Source organism: Medicago sativa, chromosome 1 (genome assembly GCF_051527215.1).
Source record: "Medicago sativa cultivar Bolivia chromosome 1, Bolivia_mono, whole genome shotgun sequence".
Lineage (NCBI taxonomy): Eukaryota > Viridiplantae > Streptophyta > Magnoliopsida > Fabales > Fabaceae > Medicago > Medicago sativa.
The window spans coordinates 3,369,226-3,393,020 of NC_140749.1; the positions used below are offsets into that span (position 1 = coordinate 3,369,226).

Below are 23,795 nucleotides of genomic sequence, written 5' to 3' on the forward strand. Positions count from 1 at the left end.
TCGCAATATTTATTTGAATTCACGCTGTCGCAATATTTGTTTGAATTTTATTGAAATTTATTTTATTGACTTTATTCTTCTAATTTATTTTATTGAATTCACGCTATCGCAATTTTATTGACTTTATTATAAAAAATATATTGCGTTAATTAAGTCACATTGCGTGACTTAACTCACGCATCATATAAGCTGTGCGTGACTTAAGTCACGCACGTTATAAGCACTGCGCAAGTTAACTTGCGTAAATTGGCCGGTTCTAAAAACTGAGGCACAAACGTTTCTTGGATGGTAGTCAATGGTCTTCAATGGTTTTTGCACGTTTTCCTTCACATTTGACCACGTTTTTTGACTCATTAATTGCTATATACCTCATACCCCCTATAAAAACCCTCACATGCTTCCTCTTTTCCTCACATTTTATCATCCCACTCTTTCTCTTCTTCTTGCTCTGCTTCTTTGTTTCTTATTAGTTTCTAGGGTGGTTATACCGCTTTAGGTATATACCAGTGGCTTCTGGGGGAAGTAGTGGTCGGTCCGGTCGGGAAAAGGGCATCTTGATGTCGTTTTCCCCAGGGCTGATCACTATTTTCCCCAGGAGCTATTTGGCATATACCGAAGAGGGTATCAAATAAGTTTTGACCTCAAGAGGGCATTAAAAAAAAGTAAAAAATCAACCTTATTTGCACGACTTAACTCGCGTAGTGCGTGACTTAAGTCACGCATAAATACAACGTACGTTAGTTAAGTCACGCTACGTGACTTAACTTGCGCAAGGGTATTTTTGATACGCTTGCAGGGTGCGAGCAAAACGTGTTGGGTGGAGAGCAAAAATCATTTTTTTTATCCCATTATTACCACCCACCAATAATCCCTTAATCTCACCCATAAATTTCTCCACGTTTTGTTTATTATATTTTTTTGATGTAGAATCCAAATTGAGTTTTTCAGTTTAAGATGTTATACTGTTTTCTACTCATAGAAGATCTTATAAAATCTTCAATTTATAAGATCTCTATTTTCTACCCAAATTGAGTTTTTCAGTTTATAGAAGAAGAAAGGTCTCTGTTTTGGTGTTCCTGCACCATCACCATCTACTTCCCACAACGACCTCGGCCATGGAATTGGATCTGGTAGTGGCTTTTGAATGTGGGTTGGGAAGAGGAAGAAGGGTAAGATGAAGGCGAAATTTTGTGTTGTTTGACAGTGGCGTGTTGATATCTTTCCGGTGGTGGATATTGATTAGCTAAGGCGGACAAGGAGGATAAGAAGCTAGTGGAACTTGAAGAAGGTGGCAATGGATGCCCGAAGTTGTGTTCCAAAAATGAATATTGTGATAATATGGAGATGAAGTGTGGATAAGGAATTGGCTTATTTATCAAATCATAATAGCTAGCCTGTTATGAATACGGAACAACAGAAGAAATGAACTGTAAACAGAAAAACAATTTTCCAGCGATAGTTAACTACCGCTGAGTGTCCAGCGGTAGTTAAATACCGGCGCTTTAATCAGCGGCCGTTAACTACCGTGGGGGCAATATGGTCATTTCCATGTGTCAATTGGAAGTATTCTTTGTCAAAAAAGCAACATTCTTTTTTAATATAGCCACTTTTTTTACTAGAAAGAGATAGTAGTAAGAAAGAAGATACAGCAACATTGAGAGCAATTCTTACCTCATTGAGAGCAAACCCAAATCAAATTTATTTGGTCACACGAACACAAATGTAAAAAATTTAAAGAAAAATTATTTAGTTACATCATTCAAATCTTTTCTTTTTTAATTTTTTTTCATTTGTGAATGTGTGCCCAAATGAAATTAATTTGGGGTTGTGTCCAAGTTAGAATTTCCCATCTGAATTTTTCTCAAAAAAAAATTGAATGTATCCGAATTAACTTTGCCTTCAAATTGTTTCTTCTTGAATTAGGATTTGCAACTTTTGATTTTAAAATTAATTTTTACACAAAAATTCACAATTTAACTCGCTTTTACATGAATGTATCCAAACACAAATCGCTTTACATCCACCTTACTTTTGGTAAAACTCAATTTTAAACCAGTTCACTCAAAATCAATTTTTGCCACACATATAAAAAAACAATATTAAAATTTCGACTTGGAGCGGTATTCACATACCCGTAAGAAACGCCTTGATTATATTACTTCTAGAACCTATGTAAAACAAAAATAATCAATACAGTTGTAATTTTTTAAAAATATCAAATAAAAATCAACAAAGAAATCCGCCAGTAAAGTTTTATATTTTTTTTACGATAAATAAAATTTCATTAACAAAGGTCTGACAATAAATCAAAAGCCAAGACTGCAGAAATACAAGGTGAAATCTCTTCAATCCATATACAATCGGGATTATGAAGAGAGTATTGAACTAGATAATGAGCAGCTTGATTAGCCTCACGTCTAACATGTAAGAATTTTAAACTACGAAAAAAGATATTAAAATTAATGCAATCTCCGATAATAGATCCAACATAGTTGGGATGTTGTTGATGAGTGTTCAGCGCCTGAACCACATTAGAAGCATTTGATTCCGCTATAAGATTCAGAAAAAAAAAACATGTCTTTTGCAAATTCCAACCCCTTTCGCATAGCTAAAGCTTCTGCTACCTCTAAATCTGGTAATGAAAAGACTTGACAACGACTAGCAGCAACCACAATACCTTCATAATCTCTCACAACAACACCAATACCCCACTTACCTCCCTCTATTGGACCTGCTGCATCAACATTTAGCTTATAACAACCATTATCGGGGGGTGTCCAGTGAACATCAGATATAGGTAAGTTTAGACCTCCACTTAACGTCTCCAACAACACCGTATTAGCACTATTAAAATTAGCAATAGATAAGTTTTATATATTTAATAATGAAAGTAGTGTAATTCTTTTTGGCTAAATTACACCATAAGTCCTTTAAGTTTGAGGTTTGTAAGAGATTGATCTTTTAAGTTATTTTAGTGATACATAAATCTTTTAAGTTCGTAAACATTTTCGATTTACTCCTTCTGCCACATCATCGTTTTTGTAATATTTGGTTAACAGAATGACTAAATTGAAAACGTTCACCAAGTTAAAGGACTAATGTATGACCAAAATAACTTAAAGGACCAATTTGTTACAAACTTCAAACTTAAAGGACTTATGTGTAACTAAAATAACTTTTTTTTTTTGAAGAGGCGTGACTAAAATAACTTAAAAGACCAATTTATTACAAACCTCAAACTTAAAGACCCATGGTGTAATTTAACAATTTTTTTCCATCAAACGTTCTCACGCGCAATTGTAAAGATTAATCTTTAAATTCATATAAAACTTTAACGAAGGATAAAACTCTCTCAAGAGATTCAACAATGTCACATTTACAAGGTTGTATTCCAAACTAGGACCAGGTGACCTTCCTGGTTGAAATGTTTACCATATTGCTAATATTGTTGTAGATTTTAAAATGATCTTCCTTTTTGGCATTAATTGATAATGTTTACCTTTAAGCTATGTTAGATTAAAAATGGAAATTACTCATTGCTTGTTGATTTTTGAGAAATTGAAAATGCTTGATCGTCCTTTGCTTTTCTTGCTAGAGTGTCACAAGCGAGAAACTTAGTCTTTAAGAAGTAAGTATTATTCCTTAAAAAAAAAAGTAGTAAGTATTATTATCTTATGTTATAAAAAATAAATTAATTATTATCTTCTTCTTTTTATTCTTTTTTGGGTGGAAAAATATCTCTCTGATGCTACGTATTAGTACCTGTTAAATGAATTATTCTAATATAAGCATTACTTAGGTTTTATTAAACTTTACTACAACTTAATGCTGACTCCTACGTTGGCTCTTTTTTACATAAAATAAATAAATATTACTAAGTTGGTTAATACAGCAATAAAATAACTTTCTTTAACTGCATAATTTGTTCTTTTTGGTGCTCGTCAATTCTAGTTATAAGAAAAATATATTAATTTTGTCAAAAAAAAAAGAAAAATATATTAATAGTACATTAATGAGTTTGCACAAAACAAAAACATGTCGTGTGGAAGACAAGTCTAAAATGTTTATGCTGAAGCTGAACAGACTCCTTTTAGTAGTAATTTTTATTCTGGTTGCAAGTAAAAACTTTTTTGACTTGGAATATATACAGATAGACACAGGTTATTCCTATTAGTTTTGCAGTAAAAAAAATAAATAAATAAACTTTTTAACCATTAACACCATGCAATTACATGTGTGGGTCATCGTAAGCTTAACTCAATTGATATGGACAATACATAATATATGCAGATGTTTAAATCCCGGCCACCACCAAAAAATATGCATGGAGAGAATAATTTTAATTATGTGGATAGATTTTTTTGATTGGGATAGATATTTTTTTTAAAAAGTATGTGGATAGATATAAACTTTTAAGTTCCATGCAATTATAAAGTAAAATAATAGTATCTTTATAGTATATTTAATTAACGAATCATGTTAACTAGTGTTTTCAGGACATTAGAGAAACAAAAAAAAAATTACATTGAAAACAATATTTTTTTTACACTTTAGAGTATCTTTTTATTACATAAATTTCAAAAAATTCTTACTATACTTGTTTTCTTAACTAGTCCTTAAAGACACTAGTTATCATTTTTCTTAATTAAAATAAGGTCTTAATTTGTAAAGTTGTGCAAATCCATGATGGGTTTGTCCCGTTAGAGTGTTTGTTCCCTTTGTAAAGTGTAGTTGAAAATAACATGCACTTATTTTTGGATGAACTCTGTCAATATTTTGTTTTTTTTATGAATAGGTACAATATTTTTGTGTTGGAGGGAATCGAGGTTAATGGATCAAATGATAATATTGGACAAATCTCAAGTTACCTTTGAAGTGCGATGTGGACACAACTTTCTTTAACAAATTGTACAGTAGTTTTTATTTTGATATTTATAAAAAGGTCAAATGCATCTAAAGATCCTTTAAGTTTTTCGTTTTTCTCAAAGTGGTCCTTTAAGTTTCAAAAGTCCCAAACAAGTCCTTTAAGTTTCAAAAGTCCTAAACAAGTCCTTTTAGTTTTTGAATCGTTTCAAACAAGTCCTTTTAGAGGATGAAGGTGATGATTCAGATGATAGCAACAAAGAGCATTATCCACCATTTGTCATGCCTAAAAAGATGATTAATTTTAAGTGGGTGTCAGGAGCCAGATTTGGTACCAAAGATGAGTTCAAAGAAGCAATTACCGACTATGTTATCTATAATAGGACTTGTTTGAAACGATTCAAAAACTAAAAGGACTTGTTTGAGACTTTTGAAACTTAAAGGACCACTTTGGGAAAAATGAAAAATTTAAAGGACCTTTAGATGCATTTGACCTTATAAAAACTTAGTTTTGTGCTATTTAAAAATACACACTTCCATATTCCCAAAAAGAAAATACACATTTCCAGTATCCAGACAATTTATACAGTCAAGAACATGTGAGGATTTTTAAAAGCTAGGGAGAGAAAAATTAAGTAAGGATCACATGTGCCTCATGTCCACTAAGACAACGTCATTGAGTATGTTAGAAGAAATCAATTGGGTTGTACTGAATCGGAGACAATATAGCTTACATGATGATAAGCCCAGACAATATATGACATTAAAGAAATTTCTAACAAAAGAAAATTGCATTATTTGACAAGTAGATGAAGATGAGGTTAAAAAACATTGTGAGATTGTCTGTAAATACAACTCAATTGGTAATTTTTCTTAGAAATCGTGATTGGGTCTAACACAACTCCACAAAACCGACTTGTGAAGTGAGAATTGTCCCACTTATACACACATTGTCTTAACACCCCCCCCCCCCCCCCCCCCCCCCCGCTCAGGACTGGACATTTGGAGCGTAGACATAAATGGTGGATGACCCGATAACGGAAGCGTGATAACAGGTGGCCCGACGAATTTTGGAGGATGCTCTGATACCATATTAGAAATCGTGATTGGTATTCGGGGTTCGAACATTGAACCTTGCATATATTATGCATTGTCCTTATCAACTGAGTTAAGAATTTTAAGTACATTGATATGTAGAGATTGGAATTTAAATTTCAGATTCTCAACTTCTCCGCACTAAATTCTTGACCATGAAAAAATCATAAGACACTTTTAATGATTGAGAGAAGATGTTCTCATTTGATTTTTAAGTTTAGCCGATATGCAATAACGTCTAAAATAGTTTTACACCATCATCGTTCAATAAAAAAATATCATACATAAAGTTTCTTTTTTTTTTTTTTTTGAGAGAATACATAAAGTTTCTTATTATGTATATCAACCCTACGAATAGAAGTTTTATGTTTAGAAAAAAGAAGAAAAAAAACATCGATGCATGTTCTTCAGCTTGTGGCATTATAGATGTTTCTCTCAATCACACAAAGCAATCAACTATTTGCTGACAGCTATTTTGTCTTCACCCCCCCTCGAAACGTGGTTGGCACATGGTCTGTGCAGCATATTAGCATGTTTGAGGTTAATGATAAATGCTGCACTATTTTTTTGTTGATGCTTATTAGGCAACACAAAATTTGATCTATAAATCCCCATCTTCACGTTCTTTTATGTGTTTTTTTGTTTGTTCCATGTCCTTAACTATACGATCTTTTTAGGCTTTTTCTTCACTTTTAGGTCAAATATTCTCTATATTTAAGGGTAAATTTATAAGACAATCTAAGTTGTCAATAAATTTAATATCACAACTTTTTTTAATTCTCATGGTTTATCAAAAGGTCCTATATTTTGAGGTTAAGGTAGTAAGTTATAACTTCGTATAAATAAAATTGACATGTTTCATGATAACTTTTTCTAACGAACTTATAACATTCTTATATTCTATTTTAAGCTGTGGTTTAACTCGTAGCTTATCATTTTTTAAGTCAATTTTACCTTTATCAATTTTGTTTAAAATAAATTATTATTAATTAAATAGATTTGTTTATGTCAAAACACTACAAATCTAATTTGTTGTCTTATCCCCTATAAACACATCCATTATGAGCTAGTTTATTAGCTATTAATTAATTTGTGTGTTAAATCTAATGATGTTACTATTATAATTTTTTATATTTGACATAATTCATCCTTATAAAATTGGCTTAAAGGGTGAGGGAAACACTTTTTACAAATTCATTTGAGACTCTATTTTTATTCTTTTGGAACTTGGATTTTTTTTTCCCAAATAGATATTGTCATCGTATTAAACTATGTTGATTTATTTTTATGAAGAAAAAAAATTGTTTGATCTATATACAATTTTTCTGTTATACTTATGTTTATAGGTATACAACGCATTTATTGTAAAAAAATGTAAACAACACATTTTACAATCTGAATGAGCAAGAATTCTCCCACCAATCCAAAAAGTATAAGTTAATGTCGTACGTTGTGAAATGTCCCTTTCTTATACTGGAAACTCAACAGATTATTGATGTTTAAAGTTATTTTTTACACGAACATTAAGTCCACACAAAAAAAAATGAAGTTATTTTTTACACGAGCATTAAGTCCACTAAAAAAGTTTTTTAAGAATCAAAAGAACATTAGATTAGTGGTTGATTCCTCCTTATACTTTGTGGTAAATTGGATGATTCTCTTCTATTCATGTTTGATTGTTTAATTTCATAAAAACTTATGCTTACCCGAGTTATTTAATTTCACATTCTTTAAAAAAAAAACAATGACATATATGCATGTCGTAGAGTATAAGTGCATAACAATGTTCATTCTTGTAAAAATGTTAAATACATACATTGCTCATACATTAATCTAGCTAGCACGTGTTTACCAAAATAAATAAATAATATAGCATGTTATAGTTATCTAGAAGTAGTGCATGCTTCGACAAAAATAAATTGTAGTGTATGCTTAGATTTTAATTCTTCATTTGACCAAAAAAAAAAATGGTGATTATTGACTTCTTGTTAAGGAAGGTTTAACTTTAAGCACATACTATACAACACTTTAAGCACATCCTTCTTCTTGAATGAATAGCTATGTTCTGAAAAAACTTTTTTTTAATGAGTTAATGGTGACAATTAATCATGTTTCATTCATTTTTATTTTGGAGAATTTTTGTTAAGGAAGGTTTAACTTTAAGCACATACTATACAACACTTTAAGCACATCCTTCTTCTTGAATGAATAGCTATGTTCTGAAAAAACTTTTTTTTAATGAGTTAATGATGACAATTAATCATGTTTCATTCATTTTTATTTTGGAGAATTTTTGTCTTATGTCCATAGTCTTGCTTTCTTTAAGTTTGCTTGATGTTTTTTTCCATGGATTTTGGCTTATGTCCCATGTTTGTTTGTTTTCTTTCTTTTTTTATCAATAAATTCTTGTGGTAATTAGTTTGTTTGATGTTTTTTTACACAATAGTTAGATTTTTCAATGGCAACATAGTTGAGATAAAAAGATAATCCAACATTCCAACTAACCATCTGAAAAAGTATACCAATGATTAGTGGAGTGATAAGTATATCAATTCTAAAAAGAGAAAACGTGTGTTCAAAACATAATTTCAAAAAAAACCTTATAAAATTCAGTGACTTTGTAATTTGAGTGTAATCTTATCTTCCATTGGATTCCTTATTTCCTTTTTGGTAGCATATAGCATCTCAGTGAAAGCAAAACGTCACAATCATAATAAGAAAAGCACGTAGAATTTGCTAACCACTTCTTACCATTTTGGTTCGAGTAAACAGCTATTAGATTATCACAATATTTGTTGAATGTATTAAACTTATAAAAATATATCTAATTTTATCCTTAGTTAATCATTATAGCCTATGAAATGTGTATTTTATTCCTTAAATGTGTCTTATGTTTATCAATTGATCAACGAAACAAAAGAGTCGTTTAACGATGTTTTTGTAATTTCGACATATTTACCGACTAATGACAATGACTCACAACATTTAAAGATCAAAATTATTATTTACTAGTCCTCATTTTGCTTTTGTTAAAACAAAATATTCTTATGCTCCTACCTTACATTTGGAGAATTATTACACTAGTTTATTTATTTGAGTTAAGCAATCAAATGGCGTTTAGGTACAACGGCACATGACTAGCCAACCATTTAAATCAAATTTAATAATAAGTCTTTAGTGTAAGGTGGAGCCACATGTCACAACTCACATGGGAACCCAATTAAAACCAGCCATATAATTATTCTTTCCCTACAAAATTTACCTGTATTATTAAAAATGGAAGCAAGATCTTGCCCACAATATATTGGACTATGATATCATTTTCTCATTTATAGGTTATGGGGTCATAACTAGATGGTATGAATGTGTCACATAGAACAAAAAAGTCAATAATAATCACTTAATTTCTCTTTGGCACTAATTCTAGATCCCACCATTGGGAGTGGTTGAATGAGGTTAACAAATCGTTGAGAAGTAATAATGTTGGTGGTGGCTCGCAGGTCATAACTTTTGAATCTTACTCATATTTGGAAATTGGAATCACATACTATAACTTTTGAATCACATACTATAGTCTATTTTTTTTAGAGGAAAATGTCTTGAAAACTTTTGTTGTTTCCAGCAAGTAGGTGTATTAATTATTTCAATAATTCAAAACACACTGTCGTGGGCTTCGTGGAAGTGAGCCTGTTTGAGAATAATACGACGAGTATTACTTTTCTCACCCTATGTCTTTTCTAGCGCGCCCTATTTTTTTCCAAAATTACCCTCGGGGATTTCCGGATTATATAATCCGGAATGAATCAGTGCACAGAACTGAAACAAATTTTCATGTCATTGTGGTTTTTATCATTTTTTTTCAATAAATCATTATATATGTTTGTATAAAAGACAATTAACTTAAATATTATTTCAAAAAATGATTATATATATATATATATATCATTATACCAAAAAAGAGTTGAATTTATATCATTACACAGTTCACCTAATGATATACATTTCAACTAAACTAATGATATATATCTAATCTATGGCGCCGAAAGATCAATGGGACTATCATCCACTTCAACCTTCACAACAGGAGCAGGTCCAGCACCAACCCTCTCATCGGGATCAAGATTTTCAACAACGTACAATTCTTCATCATCTTCTATGACTTCTACACCCGCCGCCCGACTTAGCTCATTATAATCTGCCATACGACAGACATATCTATCAGGCCATGTGTCTGCATCCTCTCGACGGTATTGTCTCCATAGAGCGGAAGTGGGAGGAATCGGACAACCATCCTTCAATTTCAAGGCCATAAAATGGTTGTCATTCACATATGCCAGACATATCAACGGATTGATAGTTGGAGGCGGTGGTGGACCACATAGAGGGAAAAAGGTTTCTGATTTCCCAATGGACAACACAACAACCGTTTGGTTGAATTTCTGTGCGATGAGGAACCCCATATTCGGCATTGTCATCCATTTATCCGGTGGTGCAATGCCAATACCGGAGTAGGATAGAGCGTCCAAGACCTCGTTATACCGCCTATCATCATTAATCATCCTCCGATAGCGGTCATTTTCTACACCGATAAGCTCTTTGTAAAGGTTGTACCGGACTAATACGTGATCATCAACAGTCAAGTTACGTAGGACCGCAACTGCTTGGAACCCACAATGGCCATCACCGGGTACATCCGTAACCTTTTGAATAAAGCCATGCATCCAAATTGGGATTTGGTCTTTGTTTGGTGGTGACCTTATTTGGCGGTGGACGCATAGAGGTGGTTTCCGGTAAAACAAATTGCCGGAATTGTTCTTTCAAATGCACTTTCATGTTGTAATTGGCGTCCTTGAACCGCGCCTACAATGTGTAACAAAACAGTCAGAAGAAAACCAGTCAGAAACATGCCATTCTGTTACTACTGGTGTCTTCCGGATTATACAATCCGAAATAGACAAGGTAATCCAGATTGTATAATCCGGAACTTCCCGATACACCCTTTGCATGAGCCTTAAATGCACTTGCATGGGGCGTAAATGCTACTTATCCGGATTACATAATCCGGAATACATCTGTTATGTCCGGATTATGTAATCCGGATTGCACCAGTACAGAATACAGAAACAGAAATCCTGGGCAGAACATAAACTAACACAATGTTGGGAAAAAATACCTGGAGAATATCCCATTCTGGCAATAGAGAGATGTCTTCTTTTTTAAGCTTCGGGCCAACCTCGTACTCGAACCCCAACCTCTTCCAGTGGGTGTGAATTTCTTCCAAACGAATGGCAGTGCCGTTCTTGATCTTCAAAGCTAGCATACACGCACACGGTAATCCGTAAGTGATCAAACTCAAACAACCACATCTTGATTTATTCGTACCAATTTCAAGTGCTTTATTGTACTCCACTACGAGATGATGCAAAGCTTCCCTTGAAATGTTCCGGATCAACCTAGACCACAACACCTTGTCTTTGAACCGATGTTCAAGCATGATAATGCTCGTCTGAAACGAAGCATGTATTGCGGTATGTTGCAGCTCTAGCATGGCATGAACGGATTTCCAGTTTGTGCTCAAATCACCCATACTACTACTCAGATACTTTTTCAACCGAGCGTGTGCAGATTCAGCTCTGTTTGTTGTAGTATTCCCCATATGAAGGTGTTTGTCAACCCAAAACCTCACAAACTTATCCAAAAACTTGGGAAATTTTGCGCATACAATTTTGAACCGGGTCCAATTATCAATATATGCTTCCTCCGTGTCGGAGTCCACAATATCCATCCATGCAGCCATCACAGTCTTCACAACCGAACCAGGCTTAATCGGTTGCCCATTCTTGCCTTTGAGATCCGTCACTTTGCAATCCACTTTACACTTTGCTCTCACATTTTGTCCAATGTGATATGAGCACAACAAAGTAGTAGCTTTAGGGAAAACCTTTTCCACAACATTGATCAAAGCATTGTCCCGATCAGTGACAACTACTTTGGGATAGAGATCTTTGGAGTGCAACATCTCACGACACCTCTCAAGAGCCCAATAAACATTGTCTTGCCTCTCAGACATCATATAGGCAAAAGCAATGGAGAATGTTTTCATGGTAGAGGTGTTACCGACAAACTCAAGCAATGGAAGACGATACTTGTTTGTCTTGTATGTGGAATCCAACACAAGCACCGTGGAGAAAGTGTTAAACAACTTGATAGACTCTGGATGTGCCCAAAAAACATCACTGACTTCATCAGAATCATGATACTTCATACAATGAAAAACGTAACCATTATCAACCAAAGACTTCAAGAGATGTTGCATGTCATTCCCCGTACCCCTAATGGACCGCCTATATCTGTAAGTAGCATTATAAACGTGTTTGATGGTAGTTGAAGTGGTACGGTTCCTCTTCTTTAAGTTGGTAAGCATTTGCCTCGGAGGAACATTAGATTCCACCATCTCTTCAAGGTGAACACGTTCATTTGGGTTTAGACGACCGACAGTTTTATGACCTTTCAACACATCTGTCATGCCATGGTTGTGTTTACCATCACCAACTTTGAGGCTCCACTCACCACTAGTCAACAAGTAACCTCTCAGCCTAAATGGACACTCACATTTAACCGAACCAGCTATCTCACGCCGACTCTTTCTCTTGTACTCAGTGTATGAACCTCCCCTTTCACATATCAAAGTAACAAATGCATTTCTTCCGCTGCCATCGTTATCGGATTTACCAATAACAGTGGAAAACCCAAGCTTCCTAGATTTCTCTTGAACCCACTCCAACAAATCATTCCGTGTTGCAAACCTGTGTTTGGTGGTAAAATGTTCTCGCTGGTCAATACAAACAGCAACAACTGGAGGTGGTACAACAGGAGGAATAGGAGGAGGAGCATCCACTACTTTCGGGGGTGGTGGTGGGAGATTCTCGGATTTGGCATCTCCGGAATCATGCGCATATTCAAGTAAAAGAAGCGGGTCCACAACAGGAGGTTCATTCTGAGGTACATCATCATTCGGGGGATCAACAGGAACAACCATGACTGAAAACAGTGCAAAACAGAGTCAGAAAATGAACACAGTTTCTGTACTGCTGGTGTCCGGAAAATGTTATCCGGAATGCATGAATACAGTCCGGATTACATATTCCGGAAAAGTACAGTGAAGATCATACAACGTGATCAAAGCTTAATCGCCTAAAAATCGACTAGGGAAAGGTTTATATACACATTACCTTTGCATTCAGACGAAAATGATGATGTTAACACCCCTTGATGGCCAGATTGCTGCTCCAAACCATGATTTCGCCCAAATGGAGTGTTTTTTAGAAGTGTAGGGAGTGTTTTTGATAAAGGTGGTCTGCTTCAGCTAGGTTCTGGAGAATTATATATAACCTAGCTCTCCGGATTACATATTCCGGAAAAAAACGTCTACTCCTACTTTTTCCCGCTCGTTTCGAATACAGGGCGTGCGGAATATCTTCTCCGAAATACAACTGTTATGTCCGGATTATGTTATCCGGATTGTATTTCAACTGACCAACCCCAAGTTTCGCAAGTCCTCACGAGACAGGGTGATTTTCAAACGGTCCGAATTATACATTCCGAATATTGTCCGGAATATATTATCCGGATAAAGGGTATTTTGGTCAAAAAAATAGGGCGCGCGAGAAGGTCATAGGGTGGGAAAAGTAATACTCTAATATGACATTGTCTAAAAGGTTCAAATGATTATGTTTCCAATTATGGGCTCTTGTTACTCCCACCCGTTTTTTGTCATTCTCACCCTTTCTTATTTGTTTTTTCAAAAAGAAGAGAGATAGCTAGAAAACCAAGTGGATTATTGTAAAATGGATACCCTCCTTCAATTGGAAGAAAGATGGCTATAAAAAGTGAGATAGAGTTGAATCCTCTTTCACTCGCCTCAACATCTCTCTTTATTTTTTATCTTTCTTAATCTTATGTTGTAAAAAAAAAAAATTGGCTTAATTACACTTTTGACCCTCTAAGTTTCTCAAAGTAGTGATTTTGGCCCCCTAAAAAAACAACTCTTTTCTGGCCCCCTAAGTTTACTTTCTGTTGCAATTTTGGCCCCCCACGCCAATTTTGACCCAGTCAACGCTGACGTGGGCGCCACATGTGTAATTTTTTTATTTTAATAAATTTTTGGCTCAATTCTCGATAGTGTGAAAGTTCTAGTTTGGTGGTGGTTTAAGGCTAAATTCAAAACATTTGCCTATGATTTAAATCTTTGGTTTACCAATCATCTTTCTTGTCTTGGCTTCATGGCTTCTTGATGTAATTTTCTCATTATTATTATTATTATTATTATTATTATTATTATTATTATTATTATTATTATTATTATTATTATTTTGGTTGTATTTCCTCTTTCTCTTGTAATACTATCACGTCGTCTTGTTCTAGAATAGTATCTTTAATATACCTTTCTCTTGACATATCCAAAAAAATAATTCTAGGCATTTCAAATTCTTTAAAAGACTTCCCTTCATTTTTAAATATTTTTATTTCTATAAAGTAATAAAAAAAAACTTCATTCTTTTTTGAACAAGAAAAAAAAAAAAAAAAAAAAAAAAAACTTCATTCTTAAACCTTGTTGGATTATTTTTATGAAATTTCAGAATGTTGAGGAACCAACTCAAGATATTAAAACTAGGGTTCAATTTGCAATTTTTAAAAATTTATAGGGATTGATTTGCAATATTTTGAAATTTATAGGTACCAATTTCCAAAATTGGAGATAATATAAGGATTGGTTTGTGATTCATATTGTATAAAATAAGAAATAAATTTTAAATTCTTGGTTCTTGGATAATATTTGAAATTCAAGTTGTCTCAAATAATGTCAAGAGACACAAATCATCAAATAAATGATATAGGGTCAGACGACTCAGATGAGTGTACCATGTAGTAGTAGCAAGTTGTTCCACATAAGTGATTTTGTCCTATATTTCTTCGCACGAGGGAAAAAGATTATAAGAATAGAGGTACCCTTTTTATCAAAAAATAAAATAAAATATATAGTGGTATCCATACTTTTTTTTTGTCTCTCTTGCCCATTTATCCTCAAATCAAATTAAAGAAATTTGAATCGTTTGCATCTTGTCTCTCCTCCTTTTCATCTACACCAAACATATCAATAAATTTGACATATTTTATGTTGGTCTATTGATCAATTCATCCATTTTATTAAGGATTAAATATGGTTTTCTTTTTGTCCCAAAATAAATAAATATGGTTTTCCTTCTATACATATACAAACATTTACTTTTAATTCACTCAACAACAAAAAAATCAAATTTTTGTCTCACAAAGTTTTGGTTACCAATTGTAGTCATCACTGTTAACTGCAAGGACATCTTTCACTGCATACTTCCTTATTGCATGGTTTGACATCTTAATATATCATTAACTTGATAATTTAACAAATTAATCTTTATTAGTTCATCCAAAACCCAAATTAAAGATTGTGAAGCAATTTTATAGTAGACCACACAAAAGTTAAAATGCTTTTAACAAAAGATCGACAAGGAGATTGAATCCAAAAATAAAATCGTCATGGAGAGAAGCCGTGGGGGATTTGAGTTAGTATTGTTTAATCAAAGTTGTGTGAAAGAGACATTAACGTTAGTTTAACGTTGCAGGTTACGTTACGTTACACAATTGCATTTAGATTTTTGTGTGTTATGGAATGATTCTGACAGAAAAAACAAAGTTCAATAGATTTGAAAACACTTTGTGTTTGAATGAATATGGCAAAATCTTCATGGTAAATAAAATTGATTTTGTTATAGGTAGACTTGATATTTTATGGATGTGAAAATTCTTAATTGTTGAATTTAATTTAATAAACTTTTAAAATATTATCAAGCACAAATCATTTTTTTAAATTATTTTTTCAAAATTCATTTTTTTTAACCACAAATCATGGTTTTTGTGATTCCACAATAAGACGCGTTAAAATGCGTTAAAATATATATGTGATTCCACAAATATTAATATATAAGAGGTTGAATTTGCAAAATATCAGCTTTTGTATACTTTTTGCTAATGGATAATAAATGTCAAAATTGTATATTTACTTGAAGGGAAATGTTAACTTGTGCCATCAAGGCACAAGTTTAAAAGTTAAATGTAGAAACTTAATTTTAGAAATCGTGCATTCAATGTCTTGAAAATTTAAAAACTTATTTTTTCAATACAAAACTTATGTTTTAATTCCTTTTTTAGATTCTTAACTTGTGTCCTTAGGGCACAAGTTAACATGACCCTTACTTGAATGATACAGTCAATGGTATCGGTCGAATATCCACATAGCTTAGCTCATTAGGCGTGGCTCTTGATTGATGTGTCTTGGGTTGCAAGTTCAAAATTAATTGATGCGATTCGAAGATGTTTTTTCTTCTTACATAAAACACGTTATTAATTCTGAAGATACAAATGCAATTTGTAAGGTTTCATCATGGGGTTTCTTGTGCTTCTTTCTTTCTTGCCAATCTTAATTCTATTCATTATACACATCTACAAAATAAAGAGTGCAAGAAGAGCATCATCAACTCCACCAGGTCCAAAACCACTTCCTCTAATTGGAAATTTACACCAGCTTGACCCTTCATCCCCACATCAATCCCTATGGCAACTCTCCAAACAATATGGACCTATCATGTTTTTACACCTTGGCTATGTACCAACCTTGGTTGTTTCCTCAGCAAAAATGGCAGAACAAGTGTTGAAAACCCATGACCTTGAATTTGCAAGTAGACCATCTTTCCTAGGACTAAGAAAATTGTCTTACAATGGTTTAGATTTGGGTTTTGCACCTTATAGCTCTTATTGGAGAGAAATGAAAAAACTTTGCTCTCTTCATCTCTTTAGCCCTAAAAGTTTACATTCTTTTAGGCCTATTAGAGAAAATGAAGTGGCTGAATTGATTCAAAAGTTGTCACAATATGATGGTGATGAAAAAGGTGTGAACTTGAGTGAAACATTGTTGTCTTTCACAAATGCAATCATATGTAAGATAGCGTTTGGGAAAAAATATGTTTTGGATTATGAGGAAGAAGTTGAATTGGGAAGTGGACAAAGGAGAAGTAGATTGCAAGTTTTGCTTAATGAAGCACAAGCTTTGTTAACTGAGTTTTACTTTTCTGATCATTTTCCATTGTTGGGTTGGGTTGATAGAATCAAAGGAACTCTTGGGAGGCTTCATAAAACATTCAAGGAGTTGGATTTGATATACCAAAGAGTTATTGATGACCACATGGATAATTCAGCAAGGCCTAAAACTAAGGAACAAGAAGTTGCAGATATCATTGATATATTTTTGCAGATGATGAATGATAACTCACTATCTTTTGATCTTACTCTTGACCACATCAAAGCTGTGCTTATGGTAAGATCTCATCCTTATTTCTTTTTTCTTTTTTTTTTTTTTTTTTTGTTGCTAATATCATTGAAGTCATACCTCCTTTCACCGTGGATATTTATTTTTGTTTTGAACATGTTTTCTCCTTGCAAGGTAAACGACATGTTCAAATAACCGTCTTTACTAAATCCTGACACCTCTCAACCAGTATACCAACTTTGATTCGTCATGTTGTGAGAGGCTAGCCACAACCGCTAGAACTTACCACAATTAGGATCATCTATTGCTACTATAGAGCCATTATTGTCAGAGATAGAAGTCATTTGAGTTCTTCAAACAGACCAGTCATATCCAATCGTGCAGCCGGTGCAAAGGATTCAAACATTGATTTTATCTCGTTTCCTCTCTTTCACTAAAAAATAAGTTAATAATATAATTAACTTCTCTCTTCTTCTTTTTTTGTTTAAAAGAAATATGTTTTACAATTTAATAACAATACATTGATTAGACTAACATAATTATTGTGTGTGACGAGTTGAGTAGCTCAGCTGATTTGAGCTGAGCGTTAAGGAGTTGGAGGTCATTGCCATTCAAAAAAAATAAAAATTGTGGGCCTGAAATCAGTTTTATATGTGCTTTTATATATATGTTATGCTCAATTAGAAAATAATTGGAAATATGGGGTAACAAAATGATAGATAATTTTGATTCACCCCTCTTCACCTTCTATGATGATATATTGATCAATAGTTTATGACGAAGTTAACTAAACATATGCATGTTCTATATGCAGAACATCTTTATTGCAGGAACAGACACAAGTTCAGCAGTAATGGTTTGGGCTATGACAGCATTGATGAACAATCCAAGAGTGATGAACAAGGTTCAAATGGAAATCAAAAGCTTATATGAAGACAAAGTTTTTATAAATGAAGATGATATTGAAAAGCTTCCTTATCTTAAAGCAGTGGTGAAAGAGACATTAAGATTATTCCCTCCATCACCATTACTATTGCCAAGAGAAACAATAGAAAGTTGTAACATAGATAGTTATGAGATTAAACCAAAAACTCTAGTCTATGTTAATGCATGGGCCATAGCAAGGGATGCTGAGAATTGGAAAGACCCTGAAGAGTTTTATCCTGAAAGATTCTTTATGAGTTCAGTGGATATTAAAGGGAAGAATTTTGAGTTAATTCCATTTGGAAGTGGAAGAAGAATGTGTCCTGCAATGAACATGGGAGTTGTCACTGTTGAGCTTACACTTGCTAATCTTCTTCACTCCTTTGATTGGAAGCTGCCTCATGGTTTTGACAAGGAACAAGTGTTGGATACAAAAGTGAAACCAGGAATAACTATGCATAAGAAAATTGATCTTCACCTTGTTCCTAGGAAAAGAAAACCATAGGATGTGTACTATTGACAATTAGTTATGTTATTTGAATGCCTCAAAGTTTGTATTATTTCTAGATCAATTGATAATGGTTTCGTTAGTAATTTGGGGATAATGGTTTCATTAGCAATTTGGGAATGTATATACGGTGATTAAAAGAGACTTGTAATATGCTTTCATCTTATTTCATCTTATATGTATTCGGAAGAATTTTGCCACCTATTATGATTCTATCTAATTCGAGAGGTTACTATCTACAAATTGCGCGCGAGACGCGAAGTATATCTAGTTTGCACAAATAAAATGTTAACTTGTATTGAACTTATTAAACGAATCGTCATCCATCAAAAACCAAACAGCATAACCCATTTGATGTGTAATTTAATCTGTATGATGCGTCTAATTGTTCTTGCAATATTTTGGCAAATCCTTCAAATTTCTGCTATTGAAATATTTTTCGTCACTATCATGCACACTAAATCCATTTTGCACATTTTATAATCAAATTGGGTCAAAACCACAAGTTGAGATTGACTTTTATTACCACACACCTACTAAAATAAGTTTGTTTGGAAGATTTTCTCTTTTTTGCAAATATATTTTTTGGTACAGAAGGTGTCTTCTTTAATAAAACATTCTGACCTTTCAAAAACACAAACTGCCAAAAACATAAACCTCTAAACCATCTAAACGTAGCATCGACAAATAGGGGTTTTAATAGTGTTATCAAAAGTCATGCAGTCGTTAAAAAATAAGCACTGCCGGAAGATGGATTCCGGTAGGGTATTGACAGGAAAACATGCATGGAAGTTTACTTCCTATACGGCTTGAGGGGCCTTGTAGAAACACGGGTGGGGGCATGCAAATAAGGAATGGGGTTTTGTGGCAAATTCTAATAGACAACACCTTCATAAATGGTCCACCATGGACCAATACTTAAAAATGTTTAAAACTTCAGTATGACAACACCGAGGTTGTGTTCATAATATGACCAATGACCAAAAGGTAAACTAACATGAAAAAATCCTTCCCAGTACACATGGGAGAATGAAGTATTTAGAACGAATTATTTTTTTAACTAAAGTCTAAAGATAATGAACAGCCCTATATAGGCCAACTGATGTATGTAGTTCACTGCTTATATACATACAACTGATTATAAGCCACCAGCTCCAATTCAAAGAATATATTTAGTCAAGAACTTGAATCAAGAGCAACCAATATCATCAATTGCTTATATACCATTTACTGCAAACATTATGCAGTGGTTTTGCCATTCTGATGCTTCGATTGGAATTCATGATTGCGTTGAATATGCTGCTGCGACTGAGTCTGTGTTTCTTCCTGAGAGACGCTGTTTTGCGGCTGGAAATTTCTAAGCTGGTTTGGCTGCTGATGCTGCGCCTGGAACATTTGTTGATTAATAGCAAGCTGTCGAGCCATAAGACCTGAGAGGGCAGACTCTCCGCCTAGTTCTGCTACAGTGTGTCTTAAGCGCCGGACTTCGCCATTCAAAGTCTCATTCAGAGCTGCGAAAATAAGAACACAAATGAATACATAGCTAAATATTTGGTTCAGTGAAGATAATCAATTGCAGCACAAAATCAAGGAATTACAGTGCTTCTGAAGGGATGGTGGTGGCATGAAGATATGTAGAAACAAGATCAAAAAATATGTTGCTGGTGTCTTAGAATGATGCTACTTAAAGTGTATAATGCATTGATAATGAAATCCAGTGCTGAAAAATGCCGATAAAGAGATTCATAGGTAAACAATGTTGTCAAATACCGACACTATAGCATAGCAGAATTTAAATAAATAGTTTTTGTTTGTTATTGTTCTGTCATACGCTATTTAGCATATTGTCCTGTCAAATAGCGGCTATAGTAGCCCTATAGCACTGTAGCATAGCGGGATTGGAACAACCCACTACTTTCCGCTGTGATTGACAACACTGAAGGTAAAGTTTATCACTGACCTTAATACATGATAGTAAAATGGAGAATTATGACGTCATTTGATCTATAAAGTTGATCCCATAAGGTAGACTAAGGCTTGGTTATTGTTGTTGCTATTCAACAGAAGTCTAAAACCATATTACATTCAAACAGTTTGTATATGCAGTTTTAAAGAGGTTATAACATGCAACCAAGAGATTCAGTACAATACGGTACTTGGGTTCCAAAAACCAAAAGTACTATGTCAGGCAGGAAGATTTAAAAGGTGCAGTTGCGCAGAGATCATTGAACAAGATTGGATCAAAAACCAAAATTTGAATTACTATATTCAAACACCAAAATTTGTCATACAGTATATGCTAAATAGTGTTATTCCACATAAAATCCATCTAAATATAGAAAATCACATATCTTTGAGCACGATCATATATGCAAGTTATTTCTATGTAAAAAAAAAAAAAAAAATAACACAATTATCAATTCCAAAAAAATAGATTGCAAGGAAAAATATCAGCTAACTAGAACATAAAGTAAAAGGAATAGGCACATGCATACCATCTTTCAGTTGGGACTGTTGTTCCAAGGATTGAAGCCTCAATTTGTACTCTTTATTCTCACTTTTAAGCTCTTGATGATCCATCTGTAGACAAGTGCAATAAAAAAGTAAAGAATGAATGAATTAATAGCAGCATACATGATATATGGAAATCAAATATAATTCACAAACTTAAGAAAAAGGAACATCATTTCAACTAAGATGATACACACCTGTAATTTGGTAAACTGAGTAGACAAAGTAGTAGTTTCTGTCTGAAGAGTTTGGACCTTCTGCTCCAATTCAGAAATGTATTTCATCTTCCGCTCCTTTGAGCGAGCAGCTGATTGACGATTAGCCAAAATCCTAGAAGAGAATTCAACATTTATGATAAGTCATTATTAAAGTTTTACTTTTTCATGTTTTTTCCAAAAGAAAGACACGGAAATATGGGAAATGAACAGACAATTCTTACCTCTTTGCACGCTTGGGATCAGCCGCAGCAATTTCAGCAAGTTTATCATTTTCCATTATTTTCTTCATCTCCTGTGAGCTGAATTCACCATTTCCAAACTCCATGCTGATTTCTGGTGTTTTACTACCATCCATTGAATTGCTAGGCGAGTGTTGACCAGGTCGACCTTGTAAAGGAGGAAGCTTATGATCTTCAATATTAAAATTTTCAATGGAACTATCCAATGAGTAACTTCTCCTATGTCGACCACTGGGAGCAATATCTCCATTAGAACTCCTCTTGACTCCTTCCCTCCTCTCATCCGAACAGCTTGAACTCGCACCCTTAGCACCTATTCCTTTCACATTTACACGACTCTCAGCTTCATTATCGCTGCTTTCAACCGTCTTCGAACCACTGGTTCTGCTATCTTCCATACCCGAAAAACTCATGTTGTGCATATTCTCCAAATTCATGTAAGCACTAAACAAATCATCCATTTCAGCTCCATCATTCTCTTTCCTCCCATCGAAACTCTCTCCTCTAAACCCATCAACACAGTCCCTATCCTTCAACACCAACTGAATCGGCTTCTCATAACCAGGTTTCTCTCCTCCAGAAACCAAATTCCGACGATCACTGACACTCACTAGCTGAGACGTCACCAGCTGAGGCACAGAGTTAACAAATTCCGATATCCCTAAAGGCGAATCACTGCTAGACCGCCTATGCCCTTTACGAGGCGGAAGACAATGACCATGTTGAACAGCATGACCGCGGTTAGGCGAAGGTGCATGATGGGCACCAAAATCCAAGCCATCGTCCATAGAAACATCTTTCGAACCCGATTCCGAAAAGGGGTTTGAACTTACATGATAAGGGGAAGGGGAAGGACTCAATGGTGGCAAAGAAAAGGAATCAATAGATAAAAAAGTAGGTTGTGACAAAGACCTGGAATGAGTTTGAGATTGTGGAGGCATAAATTGGGGATAAGGAGATGATGGTTTAGGTGATAAACTGGTATTAGGGTTAGGGTATGAAGGTGGAATACCAAAACCAGAACTTTTGTGATTTTCAGGAAAACCCATTTGATTAATTTGATTAATAGGCATAGGATTCAATTGAATTGGGGGTTTTGGAGAACCAAATGCATGAACTTTTTTCTGATCAAAACGCTCCATTCGTTCATGCATTAATTCAAACACTTAACAAGCACTAATCTTTCAGCTCAAAACCACAATAATTAAGCAAATAATCAGGAATAAATATGAATCAAACCTCAAACTGCAAATTATTGATGATGCGTTGCACTAATTACAGTAGATTATGCACCTGGTCATAGTTAAGAGTTGAAAAATGATTAAAAGGTTAAAGAAAATTGAAAACCCTATCTTGCAAAATGATAAAGACTTATCACTAATTAATCTTGTAGAGGAAGCGTGAGAGAGAGAGAGAGAGAGAGAGAGAGAGAGAGAGAGAGTTTTGTAGCTTACATAAGCAGAAAAATCCAACGGTGGTGAAGAAGAGAATGGAAGAAGAAGAACATCATCAGTGGTTGAAAAAGTGTCGAACTGTGTCTGGATGGTGATATATATAGAGGGCATTAAATCACTTGTTTGCCCCTAGGTTTGGAAATTTACCTTTGAGATTGTTTAGTCGATAAGGAGTTGAGTCATTCATGAGTCGTCGTGAATCAATTTTCACCATCCGGAATATACTAGGAGAAGCAAATCACTTATTTGCCCCTATAATTCGATGAGTCTTAAAGCGTGTCTTGGAACTAGTAAACTTTTGTGACTCAATTCACCTAAACATTTTTCAATAACAAAAAAAAATAGTACTGAAATTTGCGAATACGCAGATTTGACCCTCGTATTGAACTACATCGAACAATTTGATCATTTTAATAACTTAACAGCAAGTAAGTCTTTGAATTATACAACTTTACGATAAATTAGTTCATAAATTATATTATTTACTAGCAAATTAATTCGTGAATTATATCGCTTATAACCAAATTAGACCTTACAACTTAACGTAAAGAATAAATTGTCTTCAAAATCATAGTCTTTTTGTTTATTCGTAAATTCACAAGGAGAAATGCTATAGGGGCA

General features: G+C 33.9%; 2 protein-coding genes and 1 pseudogene across 2 annotated transcripts; 1 reads left to right on the forward strand and 2 right to left on the reverse strand.

Annotated features, from left to right (window-relative positions):
- Positions 1–9,989: 9,989 nt before the first annotated feature.
- On the reverse strand, positions 9,990–13,015 carry LOC146951785 (uncharacterized; annotated as a pseudogene).
- A 3,382-nt stretch (positions 13,016–16,397) lies between these two features.
- LOC146951786 (cytochrome P450 71B37-like) lies at positions 16,398–18,952 on the forward strand. Its single transcript, XM_085755761.1, has 2 exons — positions 16,398–17,368; positions 18,135–18,952. Exons 1-2 carry the CDS (start codon positions 16,439–16,441, stop codon positions 18,747–18,749), a joined length of 1,545 nt encoding a protein of 514 aa, XP_085611887.1. The 5' UTR covers positions 16,398–16,438; the 3' UTR covers positions 18,750–18,952.
- Positions 18,953–19,641: 689 nt separating this feature from the next.
- On the reverse strand, positions 19,642–23,246 carry LOC146951787 (bZIP transcription factor 29-like). The gene is made up of 5 exons (XM_085755751.1): positions 23,175–23,246; positions 21,703–23,013; positions 21,461–21,593; positions 21,248–21,332; positions 19,642–20,263 (listed from the first exon to the last, which is right to left on the reverse strand). The coding sequence occupies exons 2-5, from the start codon at positions 22,872–22,874 to the stop codon at positions 19,992–19,994; spliced, it is 1,662 nt and encodes a 553-aa protein (XP_085611877.1). The 5' UTR covers positions 22,875–23,013; positions 23,175–23,246; the 3' UTR covers positions 19,642–19,991.
- Positions 23,247–23,795: the final 549 nt, after the last annotated feature.

Bases quoted from the DNA above. Each gene is read 5' to 3' on its own strand.
- LOC146951787 (XM_085755751.1), bottom strand. From the start codon at position 22,874: ATGCATGAACGAATGGAGCGTTTTGATCAGAAAAAAGTTCATGCATTT. The intron at 21,594-21,702 runs GTAAGAATTGTC...ATTCTCTTCTAG, and splicing joins GATCCCAAGCGTGCAAAGAG to GATTTTGGCTAATCGTCAAT. The intron at 20,264-21,247 runs GTATGCATGTGC...TTATTTTCGCAG, and splicing joins ACAGTCCCAACTGAAAGATG to CTCTGAATGAGACTTTGAAT.
- LOC146951786 (XM_085755761.1), top strand. From the start codon at position 16,439: ATGGGGTTTCTTGTGCTTCTTTCTTTCTTGCCAATCTTAATTCTATTC. The intron at 17,369-18,134 runs GTAAGATCTCAT...TTCTATATGCAG, and splicing joins ACATCAAAGCTGTGCTTATG to AACATCTTTATTGCAGGAAC.